We start from the raw sequence: 27470 nt of genomic DNA, 5'->3' as shown, positions 1-27470 counted from the left end.
ATTCAGACAAGAGTTAAAGACCAGAGTGAAGATTTTAAACCAACTCTTTCAAAGATCTTTCAATACTCTGAATCACAAAAAGCTCTGTATCCTTAAAGCAGAACCTAATCTGTGTAGAAGGAATTCCCTATGCCAATGAAATCACAGGTCTACCTCTCCATCAACATACTGTATTCCTGTGACCTGGAGGCTAGTTGAGGAAAAAGACAAGTTCCTTGACAAGGAAACTCTCAAAGAAAACCCTTAGTCTTTTTCTTCTAATCAATAAAAGAAAAGGAAGAGCAGACCCACTGTGGGACTTTTTAAGTCCCTGGCTCAGCTAACCCTCATTTGGTGTGAGAAAAAAATTGCTAATGATCAGAATTATTTATTAAATGGATTAGACTACTGCAGGAAGTATGGGTTCTCTCCTACCCTGAGTTCTCAATATTGGATGATCATTTTTCCATCATGATGAGATTCTTACTAATGGGTTGGACTAGATGATGTCTGAGATGGCTTCCAAACTCAAGATAATGTAACTAAAATTTTGGTCCAAATCTGGTCCAAAATCCAGACTTCTTAGCATAAGGCCACTTAGAATGTTCTTACAGCAACATCAGTTATGCCAGCCCATTAGCTTGAGTGTAATCAACTCCTGGATAGTTTCAACACACTTCTCTATATTGATATCTACCGATTAATGAGTGAGGAATTTTTTTTGTCTTTAAGATTTTCTTAAGTTTTTCTTTCTTTGAAAGAAGACTTTATTTGAAATTTATACATCTTTATTTCAATATTGTTTGTGAACTCATTCTTAGTGGAATATAATTCTTTGGTTGTTATGGACATCTTTACTCCTAACCACTGACAATGAAATATACATGATATGCAGTGAAACTTCTTAACTCATAGCATTAATGGGATTTTTTCCATTCCAGAAGTAAGAAATTTTTTGAGTAAAACTGAATGTTTCTCAGAAGTGCTGGGTTATTAACAACCAAGAACAAGTTCTCACATTATTAGCAGAATATGTGACATATCTTCCTGTGATCCTAACAACCAAAACCAGCAGTGACCATTTTAATCATAAATTCAGGGAATATTCATCTCCCTGTTAATCCTTAAGTTTTTCCCCAGTGACATTTTGATATAGTTCAACTCTCTAATTTATAAATTAATTTGAGACAACAGTGTTAACTTATCCTCCTCTATAATAATCATAGAGTTTAGAATTGGAAGGACCATAGAGATCTTCCAATTTATTTTATAGATGAAGAAATTTAGGCCTAAAAATATTCAGGAATTTAATCAAGGACAAAGGGAGGAACAGATCTGAATTTTGAATTATGATCATCTGAGTCCAAATACAAGACCTGTTCCCTTAAACCATATTCCCTTCAGTGAAGAAGATAATTCTCTATGGTTTTTCTGCTTCCTATGGGTAGAATTTAAGCAAATGAAAATTTGTGCAGTAAAATGTTTTTCAAATATATTTTAATTGATTTCTTTTTGTTTTATGTCATCTTCATTTCCCAGTTTATTTCTTTTCCCATCTATTGCCAGAGAGACAACTCTGGTATAACAAAGAGACAGGGAAAATACTTCAGCAAAACTAGCCAATAACAGAGAAAAAGTCCCCTTATCTCTCACTTCTCAATCTCTTTTTGGGGGCCAAGTCTGGTTATTGTAATTTCATAGCATTCAGCTTTTATCACATTATTTCCATTTTTCTTTCCATTTGCATTGATTATGATCTATGAACATTTTGTTTTTATTGTTCTGCTTACTTTGCATCAGTTCACTTGTCTTCCCATATTTCTCTGTAGTCTTTTTTTTCTTACATCCTGGTAATATTTGATTAGGTTAATGCATCACTATTAATTTAGATATTTCCCAATTGACGGGCACTTCTTTGCTTCTAGCACAAAATGTGCTCTTCAAAGATTTATCACATAGTTCCTTTACATTTCGAATTCCCTGGAGCATAAGAATATGGTTTAATTTATAAAATGTTGGCATACATACAACATTCCAAACATTCAGAGGGACAGAGAAGTCCCAGAATGTCAGAAAGGACCTCAGAGCCTATCAGGTCCAACCTGTGTCTGATAGGTTCCTAATTCTTAAATTTCCTTCTGATCATAATGCATTGTCTTTTCATTTCTCCCACTGTTTAAATTGTTCTGAACTGGTCTTTTGCCTTGTACTCCATTGATCTTCTCCCCCCCCCCCCACTCCCTTTCCAGTCTACCATGCTTATTTTAGCTTCATTTTTCTCCTTTTGCAATCTTGACTCTATACTAAGGTCATTCAAGAAAGCACTATTCTCCACTTTTAAATCCCTCAGATAATTGTTATTCCACCTTCTTAAGGAAGTAATGAAATCATAATGAGTCCATTAAAAAGTCATGCTATTGAACCTTACTTCTCATTTTTGACTGATTCCCTTTCAAGCTTTCTATCACAGCTCTACAAACTCTACCAGACTCCTCCATCTTCCATCACAATCTCACTCACCTTTGAAGATGACCTTGTTTTCTATTTTAATAAGATTAAAGCTGTCCATCCCAAATTAATCTCATTTTCCACCCCTTTCTCCTCAAAATTCCTATCTTTGCTCCACATCAGAGAACAAGATTACCCTACCTCTAGCCAAATTAACTCCTCCTATGCTATTGATCCATTTTTTCTTATCCTTATCCCTTTCCCTATAGAGTATTTATATAATTCACATCCTCTCAACTCATTTCTTCCCTGCTGCCTTTAAACTTTCTTAGGCTTCCTTCATTTTTTTTCCATTCACCTTGTTACCTGCTTGATTTCTCCTAATATTTCTCCTCTCCTTTAGTATTAAATTTCTAGAAAGATTAATTTACACCCAATGTTTATATTTCTTCTGCACCCACTTAAAGAGTTCCTCAACTATCTGCAATATTCTATTGCCACTATTGAAATTTCTCATTTAAGGTTACATTTATTACCAGATTCATTGGCCTTTTAAAACTTCCCATCCAATTTGACACCATTGAACTCTCTTTATGGACTGACTTTCCTTCTTTGGCATCTTGATGGAACTCTCCCTTTGATTTTCACCTACCAGTCTACTTTATCAATTTAATTTTCATTGTCCTATTGCTTCTTAGACATGGTCTTCTAATATTCTGTTGCAGGTTCTTTTTTTCTTGTCTTTCTACTTTTTCTTCATTTGTGTTTCTATTTGATATCTTAATGTTCCACCTTTACTCAATGCCTCATCAATCTAAATCTTTACTCTCAACCTCTTGGAGATTGGATCCTGCCTCTCTAACTGAATGGAAGACAATATTCATCAGAATGTCCCACTGGCAGCTCAAACTCAACCTGTTTGAAGTTGAACTTCATGGTCTTTCCTCTAAAATCTGTTTTTGTTCTAAATTTTTATATTTCTGTCAATGGCACTATCATCTTCCCCTTCATCCAGGGTCAAAACTTGTCACTTTTTATTCTTTTGTTTCCTTCATCCCTTACGTCAATCAGTTATTAGATCCTATTGGTTGTGCCTTTTAAATATCTCTTACATCTGTCTCCTCCTCTGCAATCATACTGCCACAACCAAGTTTACACATTCATAACATCTTCTCTAACATCCTGACCAACATACTTGCTTTCATTCTATTTCCTACATTATCCATTTTTCCATACCATTTTCAAAATAACCAGATATATGTATTTGACTGTCACTAGCAGCCTGCTCAAAATTTTCTGTGATGCCCTATTATCTGTAGGATAATCTACAGACTTCTTAACTTGACATTTAAGGTCCTCCACATCTTACCTTTCCAGCATTATTTCAAAATTTTCCTACAAACACACACACACACACACACACACACACACACACACACACACACAATCAAGAATCAAGCAGTTCTTCAGTCCCCTCTAGCATTGCCTTTCCTCTCTGTATTCATGCAGGTCGCTAATCCCCATCCCCAAACCATGTCTTTAATGCATTCCTCTTCATCTCCATCTATTGAAATCTTTTCTTCCTTCAAGGTCCAGCTCAGGTGTCATCTCTCCCATGAAGCTTCCCTGGAACTGCAACTGCAAGTGAACTCTTCCTTCTGAAATTTTCATAGAAAGCATTGTCTTGATCCTTTCTTTACTGCTAAATTGTGCTTTACTAACTTGTATACCTATCCCTCCCATTAGACAAGTTCCTTAAAGGCATAATAATTTGTACACATAGTGCTTAATATATGTATATTGAAATTAATTCAGTTATTTACTGACATATCAGAAAGATTCATTTTCCTCTATTTTAACTTTTCTGATTTTTGTGACATTTCCCAATGATTTCAAATTTCTTTCTGTATTTGTTTTTTTGTTTGGGTTTTTTTTTTAAGTTTTTGCAAGGCAATGACTTTAAGTGGCTTGTCCAAGGCCATGTAACTAGGTAATTAGTAAGTGTCTGAGACTGGATTTGAACTCAGGTACTCCTGACTCCAGGACTGGTGCTCTATCCATTGTGCCACCTAGCCACCCCCATCTTTCTGTATTTGTTAATTGGACTTAGAGTCTTCATAAAAGCAGTCTTTAAAAAGGAGCATTATGTATATATATATATATATATATATGTATATATATATATATATATATATATGTTCATGCATATCTACATGTACATCTTTACAGGCAAACCAAATGAGATTGTTAAACACCAGATTTGAATTTTTTTTCTTTGCCTAAGAATCCAAATTGGCTTTCTAGGGTACCCAAAGTTCACTAGTTAACTAGACCATCTTTCTCATATATGATAGTTTGGCAGTTATAACACTTCTTAGGGCCCAAATTATTAAATACATTCAGTCTAAAACACATTCTTTGCATAGAGAAGTAATTCTCGAGTTTTATGTCTATTATTATTTTGTAGCTAATTTAGAAAATAATTTGGATTCTAAAGGGAGATTTTAAAAGAATAATCAAAAGTTGATACAAAATTGGACGCAATACTCTATGCATGTTGGAGCTAAATTAAGAAAAAAGGAAGTTAAGATTAGAGCCTAAATTAGATCATGTATCATCAGTCACTTTGTCAACAAGCATTTATTAAGATTTGTGCCAGATACAAAGAAAACAGAATCAATCCCTGTCCTCAAGAGGCTCACCTTCTAATGGAAGAGACAACAGGCATGCAACTACATACCTAAAAGATGTAAATCATGTACAAGGAAGGTAATCTTAGAAGAAAAATACAGAAGTGTTTTACTTTGATGTTTGTGACCTCAACTTTCCTCCCTGACCACCTTCTCCATCTCTTCTACCACCATGCTAGTCACTCTCTTGCTTTTCTCTATTCCTTTGGGTGGTTCTGATTCAGTTTTTCCCTTCCCTCCCTTTGCATAACCCTCCCTTAATTAAATTCAATTCAGTTGCACATCATGGCATCACTACCCTGATGTTATGGTCCTTTTAGAGAATGAAAGAAAATAGCAACATCAGTTATACCTGTCTAAAGGTGTAATGGGCTACCTCTTCTCACTGCAGAACTTTAAACAACACCTAAAAGGCATTTAATGTTCATCTATCATATTACCAAGAAACCATCCAAATGGAATATCTCTCCTCAAAAACCTTTAATGGCTTTCCATTTTATTCTTAATTAAACCTTCAAGTACTGTATAAAATTAGATAATATTTTGATCTTAGAATATGACCTGACTGTGATACTAAACTGGACTACCCTGTATTATCAATTCCTAGGCTACCTTCTCTTTTTTGTCTACATTTTTCCTAGTATTTTACATGCATGGAATGGTCTTACCTCTCCCCATTCTCCATCTGTTATTTTTAAGGTCCTTATCTTCATTGAAGGCCCAACTTATGTACCAGCTGCTCCATCAAGCCTCTCCCATTTCCTTACCTTTCTCATATTTCCAAAAACACTTTGTGTGAACTTATACATTGTACATCATCTCATTTTCCCATATTACATCTTATCCATTTGCACTTATATATGCATATGCATGTACATAAATAAATATATATATATATATAAAAGGTGTCTATATGTGATTATTCCCATCATAGATATCAAGCTACATAGCTCATTAAGTTAAATTGAGTGAATAAACATTTTATTATGCACTTACTCTGGGCAAAGCACTGTATTAAACACTGGAGATAATAAGAAATTAAAAACATTGTCCCTGCCCTCAAGTAGCTCATATTCTAATGGTGGAAGCAGTAGGCAATAATCAACTATGTACAAACAAGATAGCCAGACAGACAGCTAGATATACAGAGTAAATTAGAGGTGATTTCATAGAGAAGCCACTAGCATTGAAAGGGGACAGTAAGAGGTCTTTTACAAGTGTGGTAACTGAGCTAAGAGATGAAGAAAGCCTAAGAAACCAAAAGGGGAGATATGAATCAGGAGACCATTCTAGACCTAGAGGACAGCCAGTAAAAATGTAATGTTGAAAAGTGGAGAGTCCCATCCAAGTAGGAGTCCTAAAGTATATGGAGGGGCAGAGAATGTATATAGAATGGAAAAGTATAAGATGGTCAGGTTGTGATAGGCTCCAAAAGGCAAACAGAGGGCTTGATATTTGATCCTGAAGGCAAGAACCAGTAGAATTCTACTCATAAGGAGCTCCTCAATGGGAGCATCTTAGGGCTGAAGGCCTATTTGGTTTGCTAGTTAGTTTCTGTTTTCCCCACAGCCTGGTACACAAAAAGGCAATACCTGTTTGCTGAATTGCATTGGAATATAGTGGTTCCTCTGATGTTGGTTTTAATGTCACTTAAATGTGGCAGTTGTTGTAATGCCTTCTACCCTACTGCAGCACTGTTCTACTAGGGAGGACATCTTGATGCCTTTCTGGTTCTGTTCATCCTAGAATGAAACAGTAGGGGTTGGTTCAGAAGTCTTGCTCTGCATCTTGCTTGCATACAGCCCTGACCATAGCCTCCTAATGCTCTCTTGATGGTTTACACATTCAATGCTTTTTATACTTGTACTTTAAGAAGCCATGATTTCATCAGCATGCTACCCTTCTGTCCTTTAGTAAACAGTCCTCATGACTTGCTGTGCCTGAACACAGCATCCTCCTGAGGCCACTGATTTCTAAGACATCAAGTAAAAGCAAAGACTATCCTTGCCCTCAAGAAGCTTGTATTCTAATAAAGGAGAAATACATGAAAATAGCTGGGTATGTAGGGGCTATATTCAGAGAATGTGGAACACTATCCCAGATGGGAAGGTGGTGATAGCAGCTAGGGGACTGAGGAGCGCTTCCTGACAGGTACATTATTGGGACAACAGGAATCATGATAGGATAATGTGAAACAAAGGTTAGATTATAACTGTCCTGCTAAATTTCAAAATAAAAGTGTGATAGAAAGTATTGAGAAGAGAAAAATCATAAGGAAGAATGAAACTTAAGAGGTGATATGGATGAAGCAAAAAAAATGGTGAGGGAGAGCAAGACACACATAAAAAATCAACAAGCTAGAGATCTTTGAAAACATTATCTGGCATTTTAATTTTGAAAGGAATTAGTCAACTTTCCTTAGTTTATGTCCTTGTCTTTAGTGGTTCAGCTTTCCTTTGTTCTGTCATATATCTTTAGCAGGTTCTGAAGAAATTTCCTGATTAAACACCTAATACCCAGTGACTAGAAATAGTTATATCTTATCATTATACTGTACTTAGTTAGAAAAGAAACTTTTATTTATCTGTGCACCAAATGTAAACCTCTACTCCTTTTGGTTAATGTAAATGCAACAGGAAGGTCACCTGACCTTGATTTGTGTTTTCTAGGCAATATTGGATGTTGTTGTGAATCTTCAGTTTAGCCTGATAGAAAAATTATGGCAAACTTTCTGGCGTTATTCTCCCTCCACTCCAGCTGATGGCACTACCATTACTGAATCCAGGTCAGAATCCAAAACCTTTTCTAATTTACTGTAATAACTGAACAACTCTGACAACTTAGAGATATGTATACCAGTTGTGAACCTTTCCTGATAATGTTAATTTGATAGGCTAACATTTTGACTAAGATAGAAATATACCACAAACTGCTATTTTAAGGTTTAACCTCTCCACATAGCTCCCATTTGATCGATTTGGGTGACTGCAGTAGACATCTTTCCCCTTTCTTATTGGAAAAAAAAGTAACCAGTCAACATGTCTTTAGAAAATTTGAAAGTAAGTAAAAAACTTTGGGGGGAGCCCTTTAGTTCAGGTATGTGGCACCAGTGCAGTGATGGTATAGTCTAACCTCTATAGTATTTTATTCAATAAAAATATTTTAAAAGCCCATTATTCTTTTTTTTTATCCTCATTTGCCATCTATTCATTTGCAACATTTATTCACACCAGCAATCTGAGTGAAATAGAAAGCCGACTTCCGAAAGCAAAGCTGATAACTCTGTGCAAAAATGAGTCTATTCTGAAATGGATGTGTAACTGTGACCATGGGATGTACCAGGCTTTGGTGGAGATTCTCATTCCCGACGTCCTTAGACCTATTCCTAGTAAGTTAAATGCAGACAAGTAAGGATTCTTTTGTTCTCATACGTAACTCCCAGGAAGGTTTCAAAAGTGACTTGGAAAAAATTCTCAGTGATTCTATGTTTGAATCTCATTCAGGTTTGCAAAACAGAAAAGCCTATAATATGATGGAGAAGTGCGTTAAAGCAGACTAGTATAAGAACTGTACTCTTTTTTTTGAACCTGACTCACCTATTTTCCAGTCTATCATACCTCTTTCTTGTAAGCCAGCTAAGTAGATGGGTGACAACCCCAATAACTAATTGCAAGATTACTCCTTGGCCAGTCAACCATTATTGAATTATTTCCCTCGGAAGCACAGCTCCCTTCTTCAAGTGAAATTATTGAAATCTGTAATTGCTAAGCCAGTCTTTTTTCTGGTTGCTTTTGATATCAAGTTAATTTACCTTGGTTTCCAGTGAAGTTGAATTCCTTTATAAAAGCATTTACTCTGTCACGTCCATCATGTTAAGAACTACAAATGCAGCTTCCATTAACAGTAATGGTTAACAGTATTCTGAGAGAAAAATCTATGTAACTACACCAGCATTGTGTTCCCACCATGAACCAAACAATAGGCATTACAGATAAGTTAGATTATTTTTAAAGGAGATAGTGCCTCAAACTACCTTGTAGCAAACAAAGCTATTTTCTACAGATGTCAATATAAGTGCTACTAAGGAGTCTAGTTGTTAAAGGCAGTTGAGAACAATTTTACACCTACATCTTTATGAGCAGATGCGACTGACCTTAACTTGTTAATGAAATGGAACAGAACTTCCACTCTTTAAGCACATTAATGGAGGTAAAAGTAATGTTAGCTTTAGAAATCAGAAAGCATAGATTTGAAGTGTACTTGCTCATAGGCAGCTATTGTTAATGTTTTCAACAAAATAAATCAAGATTTGGTAGAACAGAAGCTCAGGAGATTAACACAGTACTTTTGTATATTTTAACCTCATCCATTTCTAAATGTGGCAGAAATTAATGGAGATCATGAAAAATAAATACTTTTTTTATTGGTTGTAATTCTTTCATTCTTCCTGCCACCTTAATGCATATCTATCCACAATATGTTTGTAATCTATGGATATGCATATGGATTTATGTATAAATGTCAGGAAAATAGTTTAACTGTCTTTATCTCAAGTTCCATATGTCTAACAAACATACACAAAAGACTTCATTCTTTAAGCCATTAAATTCTAGTTTAAGTATGTCACCAAAAAAATTAGAGATTTAATTAAGTTCCCAAAGTGAGAATAAAGAAAGCCCTCTGACTTAATTTTCCATTCCATCCACACAAAGTTTTCTTGATTAAAGATTGATTAAAAGTGACTTTGTCATGGAAAACTTCAGTGTGCATATCTTGTACTGATTTCTGTTCCAGTACCTGATTTCCCTTGCCTTCCTCTTGCTCCATGTACACTGAGTGGTATTCTCTAGAGATGTTTAAGAGAAGTTTTATAGAAGAGCTCATTAGCCTATGACATCTCACTGCCTACTCACAATTTATTTCATGAGATAGATGGAGAGATGTCAGTAAGGTTTAAAAAAAATGCCACAGCATTCTAAATACAGAAAACCAAAATCACTTATGTTTGTCTTAACAGAACTTTTGACTAAGGGGAAAAGAACTTTTAAAGTTAATTTTTTGCACCTTCTTAAGTGACCACTGTTTCCCATAATAGACAGCTCAACTTCATCTCTTTTTTTTTGTAAATTGTATATTTGAAAGGCCAGCTTGCTCTGTCAAATAGCTTCCCACAAGTTTCAGTGAACAAATAAGCTTCAGAAATTTTTATAAAACTACAATTTCAGCGTTGTTTTGTAACCAACAGATGCATTAAGAGACAGCCATTCCAAAGAAATCTTGAGATTTCATTCCCATGCTACAATGAAACTCAAAGAAATAAAAGCTCAAAATACATTTTAGATAGCTATCTTTTGAATATATGCATGTTAATATTAACCTTCAACAGGTTGAGACAAGTAGGCTTTGGAATAGATTTTGAATTTCAAACAATCCATTCAAGAATTTTAAGATTTGTCAAAGTCAATCTGTACAATTTTTTTTTTATTTTACATAAATTCTTATAGAAAGACCAAACTAACTTCTCTCTACAATGAAGAATTTCTTTTCCTGGCGACTACTAGTACAGAACTCTGCCATCCATCTTTTTCCTTCATAACAGAAGAGACACATTTTTTTTCCACCCAGATGGGGTTCCTTTTTTGGTATTAAAAAAATCTTTGCCCATCACATTAATTTGAAGTCAGATTAACAAATACTGAATCCTAAAATTCCATTTTCTGAAAATGTGAAATTGCTAAATACAAGGAATCCCTCCAAGCACAATTAGTGACAAAAATTCAGCTCTCAATTATCAGTAAGCATAATTAACAGTCCAGCACCTCATTCTTATGCAACAGGGAAAAGATTCCAAGTTATTTTCATTATTCCTAAGATACAAAATAAATGTAATCATCTCTAACCTCCTGAACATCAAATTAATTTGGATAAAATGAGATCCAAATTGAATCTTAAACTGTATCTTGACCCCAAATTTTCTTGAGCTTCAAAAATGGTTGGTTTTTTGTTATTTTTTCATTTTCATTCATACCTATCTTCCATGATCCTAGAGCATAATACAGCAGGACAGATTTTTTTCATAAGCTTCCCAGCTTTGACAAAGCAGGAAGCTCTGGAAATTTCAAGAGAAAGATCACTTCTCAAGAAATTTCCAATGTTTTTTTACAGATTAAGGATTCGCTTAATCTTCCATATTTGAGGCTGCTTTTCTTAATCAAAATCCAGACTGATTCAAGTTCATCCATCATTTGTCCCATTGAATAATACAAAAAGAAAAAGGATAACTTTTTAATCTATAGAAAGAATAAGTTGTTTGTTTTCAGTCTAGTTGACACTTTAATATATTTTTTAGTTTTCTTAAACAAAGATGTTTGTCATTGAGGAAGTATATCAGACAAGTTTTAGCACTGACCTGGAGAACCAAGGGATTGCCTTTAATTTGCTTTTCAGCCTTGGGCAAATAATTTAAATTTCCAAGGCTTTATCTCTAAAAGAGAGATTAAAATACCCATCTATCACATGGGGTATCCCTAGATTAATCTTGTGGTTGTAAATTGTATCTAGATAGTTATTTATAAGTATTTAAAACTGTTTGTTCCCTTCCTTATGGAGCCTTGGGCACAAATAAAGTAAAATCACAGAGCTAGAAAACAGTAGCAGCATTTTATTTACTTATTGCATCATCTCGACCTAAAAATAAAAGTGGTGCCCTGAAGGCTTAATATTATTATTTGAGTCCATTTTCTTATTACTTACTGGAATAGTCAAGTCTATGTAGTTAGGGAGTAGATTCTGTGTATGCTGGCCCTACCTGCCAAATACTCTAGTCCTTTTCCCTTGTGACCAAGGATGTTTTTATCCCTTCACCACATCCTACATAAAATGTAGAGTTGTGGGACAGAGATGTCTGTCCCTATTTACACACTGCAGAAAATATAGCATGCAGTTCTCATAGTGAATAGTTCTGAAAATTCTCATAAAGGTTGGAAGTCGTTTTCATTACACTTATGCTATGTATATGTATACCAAAAAAATTAAAAATTGATTTAATTATCCAAACCCATATGAATAAAGCTTTGTCCCTCATTTACCTGAATATATCAGGGAAGATTATGCTGTTACTCTAGATTAGGGGTTGGGAAAAAAATCACAGAATATGGGAGTTGGAAGGGACTTCTAATATCAACTCATCCAATCTATGCCTGAACAAAATACTTTCTACTGAATTTGTTCCATCATTGAGCATAAAACAATTGTTGAGAAATGCTCTGTTCAAAATAGAAAAATCTATAATCATTCACAACTGGTATATGTTGCTGCAATCAAATATTTGAATATTTGGGTTTCCCACTAAAGGATAAGAACAATCTGGTAGTGAAACAATTAAATACAAAACCTCCAAGAAGTAAGACATGGAGGCAGAGGAGAGTGTTATAAATATACACACACCCACACACATAAATATACATATATATATATATATATATATATATAACATATCAAAATAGGAAATGAAAATTCTCAGGAATATTTCAAATTGTATGTTTATGCATTTCCTCTACATTCCTTACCCTTCTTACCCCGGATATAACAATATTGGTTATTTGGCTTTTTTCATTTTTTTTTTATTCTTTAATATTTAGGTGCCTTGACCCAAGCCATTCGCAATTTTGCAAAAAGCCTTGAAGGTTGGCTTTCCAATGCCATGAACAATATTCCACAGAGAATGATACAAACCAAGGTACATTTTGCTAGCTGTGCCCTTCATTTTTGTCTTTTGTAAATTGTTTTGAACCTTTGTCTTTACTACATTTGATCTCTGGGTGGCATTGTATAACATAATCTATATGGTAAATATGCAAGATTGTTTTTGTTACTTTCTCAAAGTTCTAATTTTCTCTAATGAACTATTTACATTATTGTTTTTATGTTAAAATTCAACAGTTCATAGATTTCAAGTGTTAGTTAAATTTTTCAAAGTAAGTAGAGAAATAATTCCAGAAGTAATGAAGTTATAAACATGTCATAAATTGAGCCTTCAAAATGCTCATATAATTCCAGGTTTAACAGTTGTATTAATACATATTCTTCCTTCAACTTGTAAATCTCAATCATTCATGACTTGAGAGAGCTTATATCTTGCTGAAAATTGTGTCAGCCCCATAACTCATCTGGTAATGAGTCTTACTGAAATTATCTGGGCTTCAAAGGGCAAATATTACCATCTCTTACCAGGTCCACTTTTGAACCCACTTTTTGACTCCAGCACTTAGTATTGGGTTTGGGACTTATTATCTAGATAATTCTATAGACATTTAATAAATTTTTGTTGATTGATTAATTCAATCTTGCCAGAACTTGAACTTCATTAACTTCGTCTTCAGTAACCCAGGACCAGTATCACATCATGCCAAGGCATCAGAGGAAGATTCTAGTGCAGATAGTTAAAAGCATAACCTGGAGAAACATCCAAGTGTTCAAGTACTTATATCTCTAGTAATAACTGGCATTTATATGAGGCTCTCTATCTTGCAAAGCACTCTACATGCATCATCTCATTCACAACAATTCTGTTTCATTGGGGTTAAAAATTTGGGAACTGTGCTATATAGTGTCACATGAGAGACAAAGAGGTGCCACTTTAGAATAATAATGACTTGATACAGTCTTCAAATTTGGAGTGTTTATTCATTAACTTAATTTTTTAATTCTTCCTATGTGCAGAGCATGGTGATAGATACAGGGAGCAATACAAAACTTTAGAAAAGACTTATGCCTTGCCTTTTTAGGTAACTTATAGTTTAACAAATATAAGTAATTATATAGTATTGTCTGCCAATTGCACAAGAGAAGTAGAAAGCAAAGTACTATTTGATGTTCAAGGAGGAAAACCAGTATTACTCTTGAGTTATATCAGAAGTGTTTTCCATGGAAAAAGTAGAATATGAGTTTGGTTATAATGGATGGGTCAAGATTCAACAGCAGAACATAGAAAGGACAGTCAAGATTTAGGGAATAGTATGACCAAAAGTGCAGAGAATTCTCTTTAAATATGAGTCCATATAGAGGTAAGATGATGTCAGATTGTGAAGGGCCCTGAATTCCAGGCATGAGATTGGCAATGCAATGAATTAGTTGGTGAGAGTGTAGAAGCAGGAGGCCTATTAGAGTGGTGTCCAAGTCAGTAGTCATGAAGAGTCTGGACTAGAATAATGATTATCAGAATAGAGAGGAGGGAAGTTATGTAAATAAAATTTTGAAGGTAAAATTAAAAGGACTTAGTAATTGCTTGAATAGGTGTAGAAAGAGCCAGAGAAGACCTAATGTTGCAGGCATGGTTCATGATGATTTCAAAGAAAAAAATTGCAATCAAAAGGAGAATATATTTATAGAAAAAGATGTCTGGTTTTAGGAAATGCTGTAGACATGAAGGTGAGTTGTCTGCTTTGCTTGATATGGCATATGTACGACCAGAGTTCAAATACTACCTGACACCAAGGCTAAATCACATATCCTTTTTGAACTCAGACAAATTTCTTAAGATTTGCTACTGAATTATGGATAGATGGTAATCTGAATCAGTGTAGAGAGCTCACAGAATGAGATAATCACATATCCTTAACATATTAAGCAAAGTTGAGTTTGAGGGTTTGAGGCATAGAGAATGACATCCAGCTAGAGATGTTGATAGGTGATTGTAAATACATATCTGAATCTCAGAAAATATTCCAAAACAGAAATATAAATTTAGGAGTCATAAGAATAGAGGTAGCAGTTTAAGCCATAAGCCTGAATGAAATTACTAGAAAACAAATAAAAAGTGATAAGAATGGATTCTTGGAATACAACACATTAATCTGTGTACCAATCATTCTACATGTACATCATTCTATCTTCTGCTTCTAAGCCTTTGCAAAGTCTATGTCCTCTGTACTGAAAAGCACTCCCTTATTACTTGGACCTCTTGGGCACCTAAACCCCTTCAAGTCAGAGACTCAAGGGACACTTTCTTAAAGAGGCTGATCCTAAATCTCCCGGTCATTAGTACTCATGGCCTGAAATTACTTCATAGTCATTTTGTATATATCTGATTTAGCTTATCTGTGAACATGTGTATACCACCCCCAAACCCCCAAAAAAGTATACTTCTTGAGAATAGGGATTGTCTCACTTTGTATTTGTGTCCCCAGCATACAGAAAAGTGTCTTGTATTCAGTAGGCCCTTAATAAATGCTTGTTAATTAATTAGATGATCAAAACAAAGATTAAAAGGAACAAGAAAGTGAGGAATGAAGAGAAAGGATTTTTGATTCAGTGATTTAGAGGCCATTGGTGATATTTAAGGAAGCAATTTCAGTAGAAGTGGAGGGAATGAGCCATATTTCAATAAGTTAAGGAAAGAAGGGGTCAAGAATTTTAGTCGTCAGGGTAGCTAGGTGTCACAGTGGATAGAGCACCGGCCCTGGAGTCTTTTAGTCGTGAAGGTAAAGTCATAGAAAAATAGCAGGAAGATAAAGTAGAGAATCTGGCACAGTGTGGGGTTTATGAGCTGAGGAGACAAGCATATTTTGGGCAAAAACAGGAAAAAGTCACTGAAGGTCAGTGAGAGATATAATTGACCTCCCTCAATTGTCACTAATTGTCACATATCCACAGAGCCTAAATATTGCCTTCTGTTTAGGATATCTTAAAAATATAAGGAATGGAAATACCATCCAGTTCCCTCTGTTCATATGTTCAATGAGGTTCATATTTTGGTACATCTCTTCTTGCCACTGTCCTTACAATGTACATTTTTGTTCATATTTTGAATATATGAGTTTTCAATGGATTTTATACATGTAATACATTTCCCTGAGATACTCGGTTTCATATGGGTTTTGTGTAATGCATTATGGTTGGCATTTTAGACTTTTCTATAGAAATTTACATTTTAAGTGTGTTTGTTCCAATTGATTGTCTAGAAAAAGTTATTAAAAGTATATTTCCAGTGAGTTGAAAAGATCCGTGATGTTTATCAATATAGGCACACATAGATTTATATCACAACCCCTCAAACCTTGATGCAGTCTTCATGAGCTCTGGCCAAAACATTTCCTTAATGGCTATTAATCTATTGCTGTACCTTAACCAAAAGACACAGACCCATATATTTCATAGGATAATTGATCTAGATCATAGAGATCTAGAGGAAGGGAGCTCAGAAAAATTATATTCACTCCCCCCCCATTTTACAAATGAGGTCCAAGGAGATTAAAAAGAGATAAAATTTGAACCCACATTCTCTGACTCCAAAGCCAGTGTTTATCCCACTGTACGAGGGCTATACCAGGTACCAAACTGCCTACCAGTTTGGGGAATGACATTCCAGCACTTCTGTATTTCTGGCACAGCCTTGGAGAATCCAGGCTCTCCATGCCAGCTTAAGGCATTGCAGGAAAACAGTAGTAACAGAACTTCTCCCTCCCACCCCTACCCCCAAAAAGCTATAAAAGTTTGATTACTTATCTTACTTGTATTTTTATAGAATAATATATGATAAAAGGATATACCTGGTAGGCAGCGTTCTGACAATATTTTCTCTTTTTTTATCTGTTTAAAAGTTGTTCTGTATATAGGGGGCGGCTAGGAGTCAGGAGTACCTGAGTTCAAATACGGCCTCAGACACTTAATAATTACTTAACTGTGTGGCCTTGGGCAAGCCACTTAACCACATTTTGGCTTGCAAATACCTAAAAAAAAATTGTTCTGTGTAGAGTTAATACAAAAGTTGGAAATTCTTAATAGTCCACTTTCTATCTGAATGCGATTCAGAGAGCAAAGAAAATTAAATGAGTTTTTTTTTCCAGAGTATAATGCATGATTACTGGCAAGAGTGTTTAATTAATGCTCTATGTCAAAAAATGTGGGAGCTTGTTTGAGTCTTGACCTCAAACTACTTTTTTAATAGTCTTTTTTTTGGGTTGGTTTTTTTTTTTTTGCAAGGCAACGGGGTTAAGTGGCTTGCCCAAGGCCACACAGCTAGGTAATTATTAAGTGTCTGAGGCCAGATTTGAACTCAGGTATTCCTGACTCCAGGGCCGGTGCTCTATCCACTGCACCACCTAGCTGCCCCCAACATTTTTTATAGTCTTAAGGAAATTATACCTGACTTAGAAATTTAAATTCCATAATTCACAAATGAGTTCTTTTACAAGGGTGAATGTAAAATATATCAAAATGAGCATAAGAAATTGACAATCAAGGCAGATTAAAGTTATTCCAGTGATTTCTTTTCCATAAAAAAAATCCACAGTCAACTGGGTTTCTTTGCAGGTTGCCGCTGTAAGTGCCTTTGCCCAGACTCTGCGAAGATACACATCGCTTAATCACCTGGCTCAGGCAGCTCGCGCCGTACTCCAGAACACTTCTCAAATCAACCAGATGCTCAATGACCTCAACCGTGTTGATTTTGCTAATGTCCAGGTAAACCATGACTTTATGAATGATCTCTTTAAGGAAGTATCTTTTGTTTTGTCCTTAATCTGGAGCACAGAATTTATCTTCATCATTCCATCTGGACAAATTCATGGCATCACTAAGGAAAAACTTCACTCAGACATAACTTTATTTCATCTCTATTTTAGGTCTAACAAGCTTCTGCACAGATTTCCTGACTAAACTGAAAAAAAATCATGATTTCACCATGGCCTGTGTCTCCCAGTGAATGAAATTGGAAGATATGCTTTAAAGATACTTGACTGTTTTAACAGCCCCTCTAAAAGCATATTTTTGCCACAGTGATAAAAAATTCACTTTTGAAGAGAAACATTTATTTGAAAAACTCACTTTAAAAAATAGAAAACTAAGATTGTTAATATGGAGTCCAAAAGAACATTTATTTTTTGAGGCTAACAATTTATATTTAAGATATGTTGGTAGATGTGACCAGAATGCAATTATATCAGTTAAGTAAGTCAAAATTCTATAATGGTTCTGTTGGAAGAAAATTTTGATTTTCCAGTTTTATTCTGGTCAAGTAGTTTTAAACTAAATTTTGCTTTTAACTTTGAAGTGATTATCTGTTACTGCTATTGTTATTGTTATAAGCAAAATGTATTTAAATTCTCAACTCAGACAAACATTAATAGATGGATTAGGTTCACTTTGGGAGTCAGTAAGTTAATAGAATTCAAGTGATCCTTTGCAGATGTTCAGATCCAAGCTTTTTTAATCTCTTCCTACTACTACATGTACTATCTTTGAAGGACAGATGTCTAATGTAAGACTTCTAAGATCAATCACTCTCTGTATTTGAATAGAATTTGACTAATTTTAGTGATAATAAAAACTCCTTGTTTCTAAATCTATATTCTAATTTATTTATACTTATTTCTTTTATGAATATATGCTAATGAAAAGCACAACAGATTTTCTATCTTGCCTTATCCATTTCTATTTTTTAACTCAAAAAAGCATGCCTCATATACTTTTAGAAATTTTCTAAGAAAAAAGAGCAATTTCAGTTCAAAAATATCTCATGGTATTTTTGTTATTGTTTAATCCTTTCAGTTACATCCAACTCTTCATAACCCCACTCAGGATTTTCTTGACAAAGATACTAGAGTGGTTTGCCATTTCCTTCTCCCTCATTTTACAGTTGAGGAAGTGAAGCAAACAGGATTATGTGACTTGCCCAGATTCACAGACCTAGGAAATATTCAAGGGCAGATTTAAATTCAGAAAAATGAATCTTCCTGACTCCAGGTCAGGAACTTTATCCACTGTATCACCTAGCTGCCCTCATATCATTAAATATAATATTAATTGATGATTTACTAGTCATTATGCTGAAAAAAGCTTCTGTCTTTATTCTGAAGACAGGTAGCCATAGATGTAGACATATCTATATGAAAGGCAGCATAGTATAGCAGGTAGACAATAATCACGAGGTTCTGGATTCAAAACCTATTTCTTACAAATATTGGTCCTGAAACTCTGAGCAAGTCACCTAAGTCCCAGTGCTGGTAGGCAGCCCTCTAAAACTTAAATTATAGAGGAACTGCTGTGTACTTTGATTAAGAATTTTCCTCAAGGTTTCAATGAGATCCCTGATCCAGACCAATAGAATTATATCTATCAATATGCTTAGTTCTTATTATTGAAGACCATCATGAATGGAATTGTAGTTTTACTATCAGTGGTCATCAAATAAGCTACATTATACTTGGAGATCCATCTAAAAGAAAAGGGGAGAGAGAGAGAGAGAGAGAGGCAGCAGGCAGACAGACAGACAGACAAAGATCTCTCTAGAATCACTAAGAATTCAACAACAAATCAAAATTTGGGGGAACAAGTCACAAGAGACATTAAAATGAGCCACTTTCACTGGTGGCTTCAATTGGCTTGCTTTGAGTGTACCCCAAGGCTGTCATTGTGACACTTTTATAAACCCCAGATGATTGATTACTGAACTTGAGTGGTCTGACTTGCAGTAGGACAAGCTATTTGGGTGTCCAATAAGCACCTAGGCAAGGCTTAGGGCACGGCAGGCTGGAAGAGTACTACCAGTCTGCCTAAAGAGGGGCAAACCACCCTGGATCAGAGATGGAGCAGGTCAAGGCTTCCATGATGATCAGCAGTAGAATCAGGCCCATGAGTAGCTACTGTACTTCTAGCCTGAATGAGATAGGGAAATCTAATCTTAAAAAAAAAAAATGTTGCTTGGTCTAATAGTCATTTTCTTTATCAACACCCCACCACCATGCCACCATCATTTCCTATTTACTAGGACTTCTGCCATTACTCCACATTTATGCTAGTGATATTTACTTGCCATTCCCCCTTCCCAGCAGGCTTGAGACATAGGTTTGAGTATTATGGGATTGCAAGCATTGTTTGGAACCACAAACTCTTCTTGACTGCATCACCAGAGGGACAAGCTACTATCATCACATTAGCATCCTGACCCAGGAAAAGCAGTGAATTTGCCATAAAGTTCAAAGTGACAGGGGGCCAGTGGGTGTGGTGGTGGAAAGAGTAAGGTATAATAACCCTTCAAGTTTCTCTGCTATTTCTGCCCATTTCCAGACCCCCTCATTTTATAGATGATGAAACTGAAGTCCAGATAGGATAATGATCTGCTCATGCTTACATGTAGCAAACAGAATTCAAACTCAGGTCCTCTGACTATAGATCCATGTCTTTTCCACTACACCTTCCTATCTCTTCCTTTTAGATTGTCTTCTAAGTAGACTGTAAGCATATGCAAATCATTTTGTAGAACTTAAAGAGCTATATAAATTATAGCTATTATCATTGACATCACAGTCTGTGTTGCATTCATCTTTGTGTCCCCTAACCATAGTGTTTTGCAGAGAAGAGACACCTAAATATTTCTTTATATGAATCATTGCCCTTTTGATGAAAAATTTTTCATTTAATACTTGCCTCTGTGTGTATGGTGTGTGGGTGTAAGGGTGTGTGTTATGCTATGCAGAACTGACCTTCTCTTTCAGTAGGGAAAGTAGAAATGTGATCTACAAAGCCTAGCTTGTACCCATTACAAATGACATTGAAATTGCATGTAAGAAAGTCTGATAGTACTACTGTGACTGTGATGCATTTTGATAACCAGATGTAGTTGGGGATATTTATTGAGAGAATTGTAGATGTCACTCTGGGACTCTTGGTGTGTATGGTTGTGGGGGTGGGAAGTCAGTTATCTTCTCTTCTAACTACATAAAGAATTTTGTGTTTGAAAAATTTGGAAATTACTATAGAAATTATGGAATTTTAGCACTGGAAGTGATCTTAAAGTGACAAATCAAAGCCTTTCATTTTACAAATAAGGAAACAGACCTAAATAGTGATTTTTGCTTAAGGTCTTCCAAATATTCCATGACAGAAGTACTAAGACCTGTTCTTCTGATTCTTAAGACTATTCAATATTTCATTTGGTTAATTTGTTTTAGGTCAAATTGTAAAAAAATCATTGTTAAATGTTTAAGACACAACATAATCCTTGGAAAAGATCATAGATCATTTCATCACCATTAAAAATTATTGTTGAAAGAGAAAATTGCCTGGATTTCCCCTCCAGTCTTAACTGCTATAGATGAACATAAAGTTTCATAGACACAATCAGTTCTGTAATTATATAACCTGAACTCTGTAAATGGGATTGTTGACTTTTTTTTTGGCAAGTTACATCTCCACATTCCCTGACAAGTGGTTTTTTTTGTTTATTTTTCAGTTCTGTGAATTAATTTGCATTAACAGAGCTGCCTTGATAGCCCTTGGGATTTACATTCTTGATCTATAAAAGAGATATGGCATATGCTTCTCCATAAAATCATGTCAATGTACCTCCATTCTGTTCATGAGGGACCACTTCTGGCCAATTCAGTTGCACATATTTTATACACTCTTTCATTTCCTACAGATCTTATCAAATTAAGTCCTGATTTAATATTTTACCTGTTAGCATAAAATTAAAATTAATAAAGTAAAAATAATCAAGCTTAATATTTTTTATCCTTCATATAGATTAGTCAATGTAAGTAAAACCACTCAAGTTCCTATGGCTCATCATTTTTTTTACTTATTAGAATGAGAAAAGGAAATATTGACCCCTGAAAATGACAAATATTATTAGTTTCCTTAGCAACTGGCAAAAGCTGTTTCTCTTTCTCTTGATTCATTTAATTTTTTGAGCTTTCATTATAATTTTCCACTCATGCATATAGTTTATGTGCTAATGTTAATTGAAGAGGTGTTGAGATATGCTTCTTTAACTTTTCTGTGTCCTGTAACAGGAGCAGGCTTCCTGGGTATGCCAGTGTGATGACAACATGGTTCAGAGACTAGAAACAGACTTCAAGATGACTCTTCAGCAACAGAGCACCTTGGAGCAGTGGGCTGCCTGGCTTGATAATGTCATGATGCAAGCACTAAAACCATATGAAGGGAGGCCCAGTTTTCCAAAAGCTGCACGACAATTTCTACTAAAATGGTCTTTCTACAGGTATCATTTTAAATTCTTATGCTATGTCCTCATATTAGTATTGTCCATAAAAATCTTTTTATATTTAACAATTACTATATGCATGCCATTGAAGAGAAAAGCATGGGGAAAGAAAAGACTATTTGTGTGATTAGTGGTCATAGCATCAGGGTTGGAATCATAGCTCTACTACTTTACTTGATTATGGACAAGGGCCTCAATTTATCCATATATAAAACAAGAGATTCATACTGGACAATATCTACAGGTTTCTTAAACTCTAAATTTTACGATCTTTAGGGATACTAGATCTTAAGTTTGGGGGATTACTGTTTGTTCAGTTGTTTCAGTCCTATCCAATTCTTTTTTACCTCATTTAGGGATTTCTTGGCAAAGATACTGCATTGGTTTGCCATTTTCCTTCTCCACATAATTTTACAGATGAAGAAATTGAGACAAATGAGGTTAAATGATGTGCCCAGGGTCACACAGCTAGGAAGTGTCTGAAGCCCAATTTAAATTCAGGAAGATGAATCTTCCTGATTCCAGGTTCGGCACTTTAGCCACTGTGCCACCTAGCTGCCCATATTCAAGAAATTAAACCCAAGGCAACAAGTTCATGGGGTTGCATGAAATTTGTTAGTAGCAGCGTATTGTTTCTTGTAGAAAAATGCATCTTCTTCAAGACAATTTTTTTTTTCAATTTAATCAAGTAAGTGGATGAAATAACTTTTCTAACAGTCAATAGTACTTTCCAAATATGAATTGCCAGGACTCAGCTAGTCTGCCAAATGCAATCATTCACACCAACTACATGATATTTGAATATTTCTTAAATCATTAAAAAATTAATTTGCTTTTGCTATTTAGTTAATTTAGTTAACAAATTCAGTTAACACAATTTAGTTAAAAATGCTAATTTATTTAACAAAATTGCTTTTGCTATTTTGTTAAATTGTTCTACTGGACAGTTAATTATACTTCACTTAATTATACTATGGCATTCTTTTAAAATTAGAGAATGAATAAAAGTATTCAAAATTCTTTTAAAATTTAGCCTTAAAACTTTAAACTGACATAGAATACCACCAAAACAAAAAAAAAGGATGTGTAATACCTTGATACAGAATTATCATCACAACTATTAGTTGCAGAGCCCCTATCATTTGTAGAATGGTAGAAAATAAAGGCAATGGGAAATGATGTATAAGTGTTTATTAGGCATATATGTATATGTAATAATGTGTTACATATATTATATCTATTATGTCATATATTACATATTTTAATATATTTATTGTATATTATGCTATGTATAATTATATATAAGATGCCCACATGGTATGTGTATGTGTGTATGTGTGTGTGTGTATACACTCAGCTTATTAAAACTTATACCAGGGATATCTTCTTTATGGTTTTAACTTTTAAAGAAAGTTAACTTCACTTAAAAACTCCCAAAGAACAGATACCAAATCGTTTTATCTTGGTTTCTCACTCATCACCTAGCAAAGAACTCTGCATGAATATATGTTGTTTAGGTGCTTAAGAAACATTATGTAATTTGGATTGCTTTTCTTTTTTCAGTTGGTTGAGATTAGAAGCATAGCTTAATGTTAAATGTTTAGCTGAAGTAAAAATTATGTAACAATTCATACAATACAATGTTAATCAAACATCACAACTCTTTAATTTCAGAAAAAAAATACTTCTAGATTTTATTTTAATTCAGTAGATTAATTCTTGAAAATACTGTTATACATGATTTGTATTTATAACCTATATAAGATTGCTTGCTGACTTGGGGAGGGGGAAGGGATGGGTGGGAGAGAGGAAATTTTAGAAGTCAAAGTCTTACAAAAATAAATGTTGAAAACTGAAAAGAAAAACCTGTTAGGCTGAATTTTGTTGGTTTATTTAGTGTGCACTCCTCTTGTCCATGTGAAAAAACTTTGTAAAGTTTTATATCTGATTTTGATCTTCATTAAGTCTTAACATAGCTATCTGATTTAATTATTGAAAAGTTCATTGACAGCAAATTTGTTTCCTGCTATACATACATATATATACATATATATATATATATATATATATATATATATATAATATGAAAGATTAGAAGGGAATGGTTTCTTTAAGCCTATACAATAGCAATTTTATTTCTTATGTAATCTCAAATTTGTGTAAAATTTTTCTTATGTAAAAATCTCAGATATTCCCTGATTTCTCTAGAGCTAGATATTTACTTTTTTTCTATCTGCCTGTTTCCCTAGAAAACCACATAGATAGGAAATGCTTTTCATGGATAATTGATGAAATGGAATCATACTAAATTTTCTCCTTCCGAAACCTTCAGACTAAAGTCACATTAATCCTCTTCATTCGAAAAAAACAAAGGTGTCTTCCCCCCCCCCTTCTGCTTTCTTACATCAGACCAACTGTATTCCTTTCTGGGGTTTTTTTTTTCTATATTTAGTTGGTATCTTTTAGTGACACCCCTGGAGGCTTAGTCTCCACAGAGATCTATTGCAGGTATCTTAAAAGGAAAGAAAATTACTTACTTGTATTTCTTTTTCTCTACAGATATAAGAACCCAATAGATCATCACTTGTCTGCCCTCTCTCCTCTCTGAGTTGGAGATAATTGGCTTGTTATTATTAGATACGATTATTGTTATTATTTCCATTTCAAAAAGACTTGAAGGCTTACAGTTAGTGGCCATTGAAAAAAGAGAGTTTGATTCAAGCAGATATATGCCTCCTGCTGGTGGACAATGTCAATGGCTTAGAGCTTTTTGAATCAAACCTTCCTTTCTCTGTAATTTAAGAATATCTCTTGTGATAATAAATTACATTCCCAGATCATCAGAAAAGAACTGAATATAAGAAGTTTACTCTGACATTCTGTGAAAGTTCTCTGATAACCATCATATACAATGGCCCCCAGATCTCTAAAGCTAGAATGGGGAAAACATCCCACCTTTTTTAGCATGTCTTTTTTTGTCCTTAATGTCTAGCATACATAAAGCATTAATTAAGTAATTGGATGGGTTTGGGAAAAGGTCACCTGTAGTCATACAACTAGTGAGCTAAGGAATTAGGATTTGGACCCAGCTCTTTCAACTACAAATTTGGAAATTTTGAAAGTATATCAAACTCCCCTCCCCCAAAAAAAATGACCAAACCACTTGATTTCTTATTCATATCTGAATCTCTTCTATAACATACTTGCTAAATAATTATCCTGCCTTTCTTTAAAGGCTTTCAATATGATGGAATTCATATTGGAACCCATTCCACTTTTGTCTAGTTCTCTTTGTTGGGAAAGAAAGTCTTCATATTACCTCTTTGCAACTTTCATCCTTTGTTCCTAGTTTTGCTTTTTGGTGCCAAATAGAGCCAGTTCAATTTCATAAATATTTAATACTTAAAACTTTTCTGTTCCTTAAAATCAAAATAGTTTTTCCTTGGCTTGAATGGAGCAGTATCTGGTAGTTTCTCTGCCATGTTTGTGTTTCCTTGGTCATTTAGTTCCTAGTGCAGGGCACTGTTGTCAGCAAGACAAGCCAAAAACAACCTATTCATCCAGATATTTTGAGAGCAAGGTCCACATTTTGGCTTCACCATGTATCTTCCTCAGCATGACTAAGTAGACACTTCCAGGTATTAAATTGAATTGCTTTGAACCTTTGTGATATGATTTCTTGGAAAGTAGCCAAATAGATGTAAAGACTAAGACTTTATCTTCCTACAACTTACTCCCTAAAAGCCATTATTATTTCTTTGAACTGAATCCAAGCATTGAGGGGGACAAAGGTAACCTTTTCTTACCTCCCTATGTGAGAAGGGTGTGGCTTCTGCTTGATGGTATTGAAAGAATGGTGCTAAATTGGTCAATTCATTCATATGTGTATTCCAATTTAGATGTTATGAGCAAAAAAGATAAATACATAAAGATATTTCGTATTCATTATAAAATAATTAACAATTACATCTTTCATCTAAAAAGGAGCCAAGTACACAGTAACTTAGCAACATGAAATTGAATGGAGTCAATATTGCAATATATCTTATACAAGACAAAACCAGACAATAGGTTTCCAATTAAACTACTAATTGTGTCATTTAATACTTGACACTAAGGGCAGACACACACCAGGAAGAGAATAGCATAATACACAACACTAATAACACCTTGCTTCAGTTGATTTTTTGTTTGAACCTTTCTCTAAATATTTGATAGTAATGTCACTATAAGCTTGAGAATTATTATGAAATAAAACCTTCAGAGAGATGTACTTGACAATCAGATCATTTCTTCACTTATCTGCAAAGTTCAGTACTTGGTTCTCCCTATTTATGTAAGTAATATTAATTATTTTTGAAAATATGTTTAATTAACAAAAGACCTAATAAAGAGATTTCTGTAACAGCAGAAGAAAACTAATTGATAGCATCTGCAATTGTATTAAACAATTTTCCCTATAGTCATTTACATGATTGCAGCATTGTCAATTAATAGAGGAGAAACACACTCTAAAGACTGGACTCACTAACATGTATGTGAAAGAACTGATTCTAAAAATATATTTGTGGTTTTTTATTTTGTAGAAAGCTCCTTTAAGAGTTATAGAAACAAGAAAATATATTTGATGTGACTAAGGAATCACTAATAGCATCTTAATGAAGTCTGGCATCAAAATGATGCTTTACAGCATTAACCAACCTATTTTATACTTTTCTTTGATGAGAAGTTACTCAAAAACTTGAGACAACCTAAACTAGTCCCTAGTGGTGGGCTAGAATCTTTCAGAAGCTCCATATGCCCAGTCAATCATATGCATTTATTAAGCTCTTACAATGTATTAGGCAATATGTTAAGGGCTGGACATACAAAAAAATTAAAAGCACTCAAGGAATCCACATAATAATGGAAAAGACAACATGTAAATAAATAAGCACATACAAGACATTTGTGCATAGAAAGACAGACAGACACCAAGTAAATAGAAGATAATCTCAAAGAGAAGTTTACTAACAACAGTATGTGGTAGGGTGCAGTGGGAAGGGGTAAGAGCAGGAAAGGATTTGCAAAAAATGGGATTGGAGCTGAGACTGAAGGAAACTGGAAAATCTAGAAGAGAAGTGATAATGATAAGACAGTGCATTCTGGGAAAGATTTGATGATTCTGGAATCATTAAATAGAATGTTATATAAATTCAAGGAACATCAAAAAGACCACTGTAGCTGAATTATGGTATTCTTGAAAGGATGTAAGTATAAAATGTTTGGGAAGGTAGGAATGACTGTAAAGATTGTAAAGGCTTGTTATAAATGCCAAACAGAGGACTTTCTATTTGATCTTGAAGGTA

General features: G+C 34.4%; 1 protein-coding gene across 12 annotated transcripts in view; it reads left to right on the top strand.

Annotated features, from left to right (window-relative positions):
- RFX3 (regulatory factor X3) overlaps positions 1 to 27470 on the top strand; it is a 358977-nt gene that overhangs the window by 305963 nt on the left and 25544 nt on the right. For all 12 annotated transcript variants that reach the window (XM_074197449.1, XM_074197448.1, XM_074197442.1 and 9 more), the window contains 5 exons: positions 7787 to 7902; positions 8351 to 8505; positions 12758 to 12855; positions 17430 to 17579; positions 21911 to 22119. In XM_074197449.1, the coding sequence (XP_074053550.1) occupies positions 7787 to 7902; positions 8351 to 8505; positions 12758 to 12855; positions 17430 to 17579; positions 21911 to 22119 (728 nt within the window). The remainder of the gene's footprint in view (positions 1 to 7786; positions 7903 to 8350; positions 8506 to 12757; positions 12856 to 17429; positions 17580 to 21910; positions 22120 to 27470) is intronic.

The sequence above is a fragment of the Macrotis lagotis genome, chromosome 8 (genome assembly GCF_037893015.1).
Source record: "Macrotis lagotis isolate mMagLag1 chromosome 8, bilby.v1.9.chrom.fasta, whole genome shotgun sequence".
Taxonomy (NCBI): Eukaryota; Metazoa; Chordata; class Mammalia; order Peramelemorphia; family Peramelidae; genus Macrotis; species Macrotis lagotis.
The sequence above is the reverse complement of the archived record's forward strand: the minus strand, read 5'-3'. Positions and strand labels throughout refer to the sequence as shown.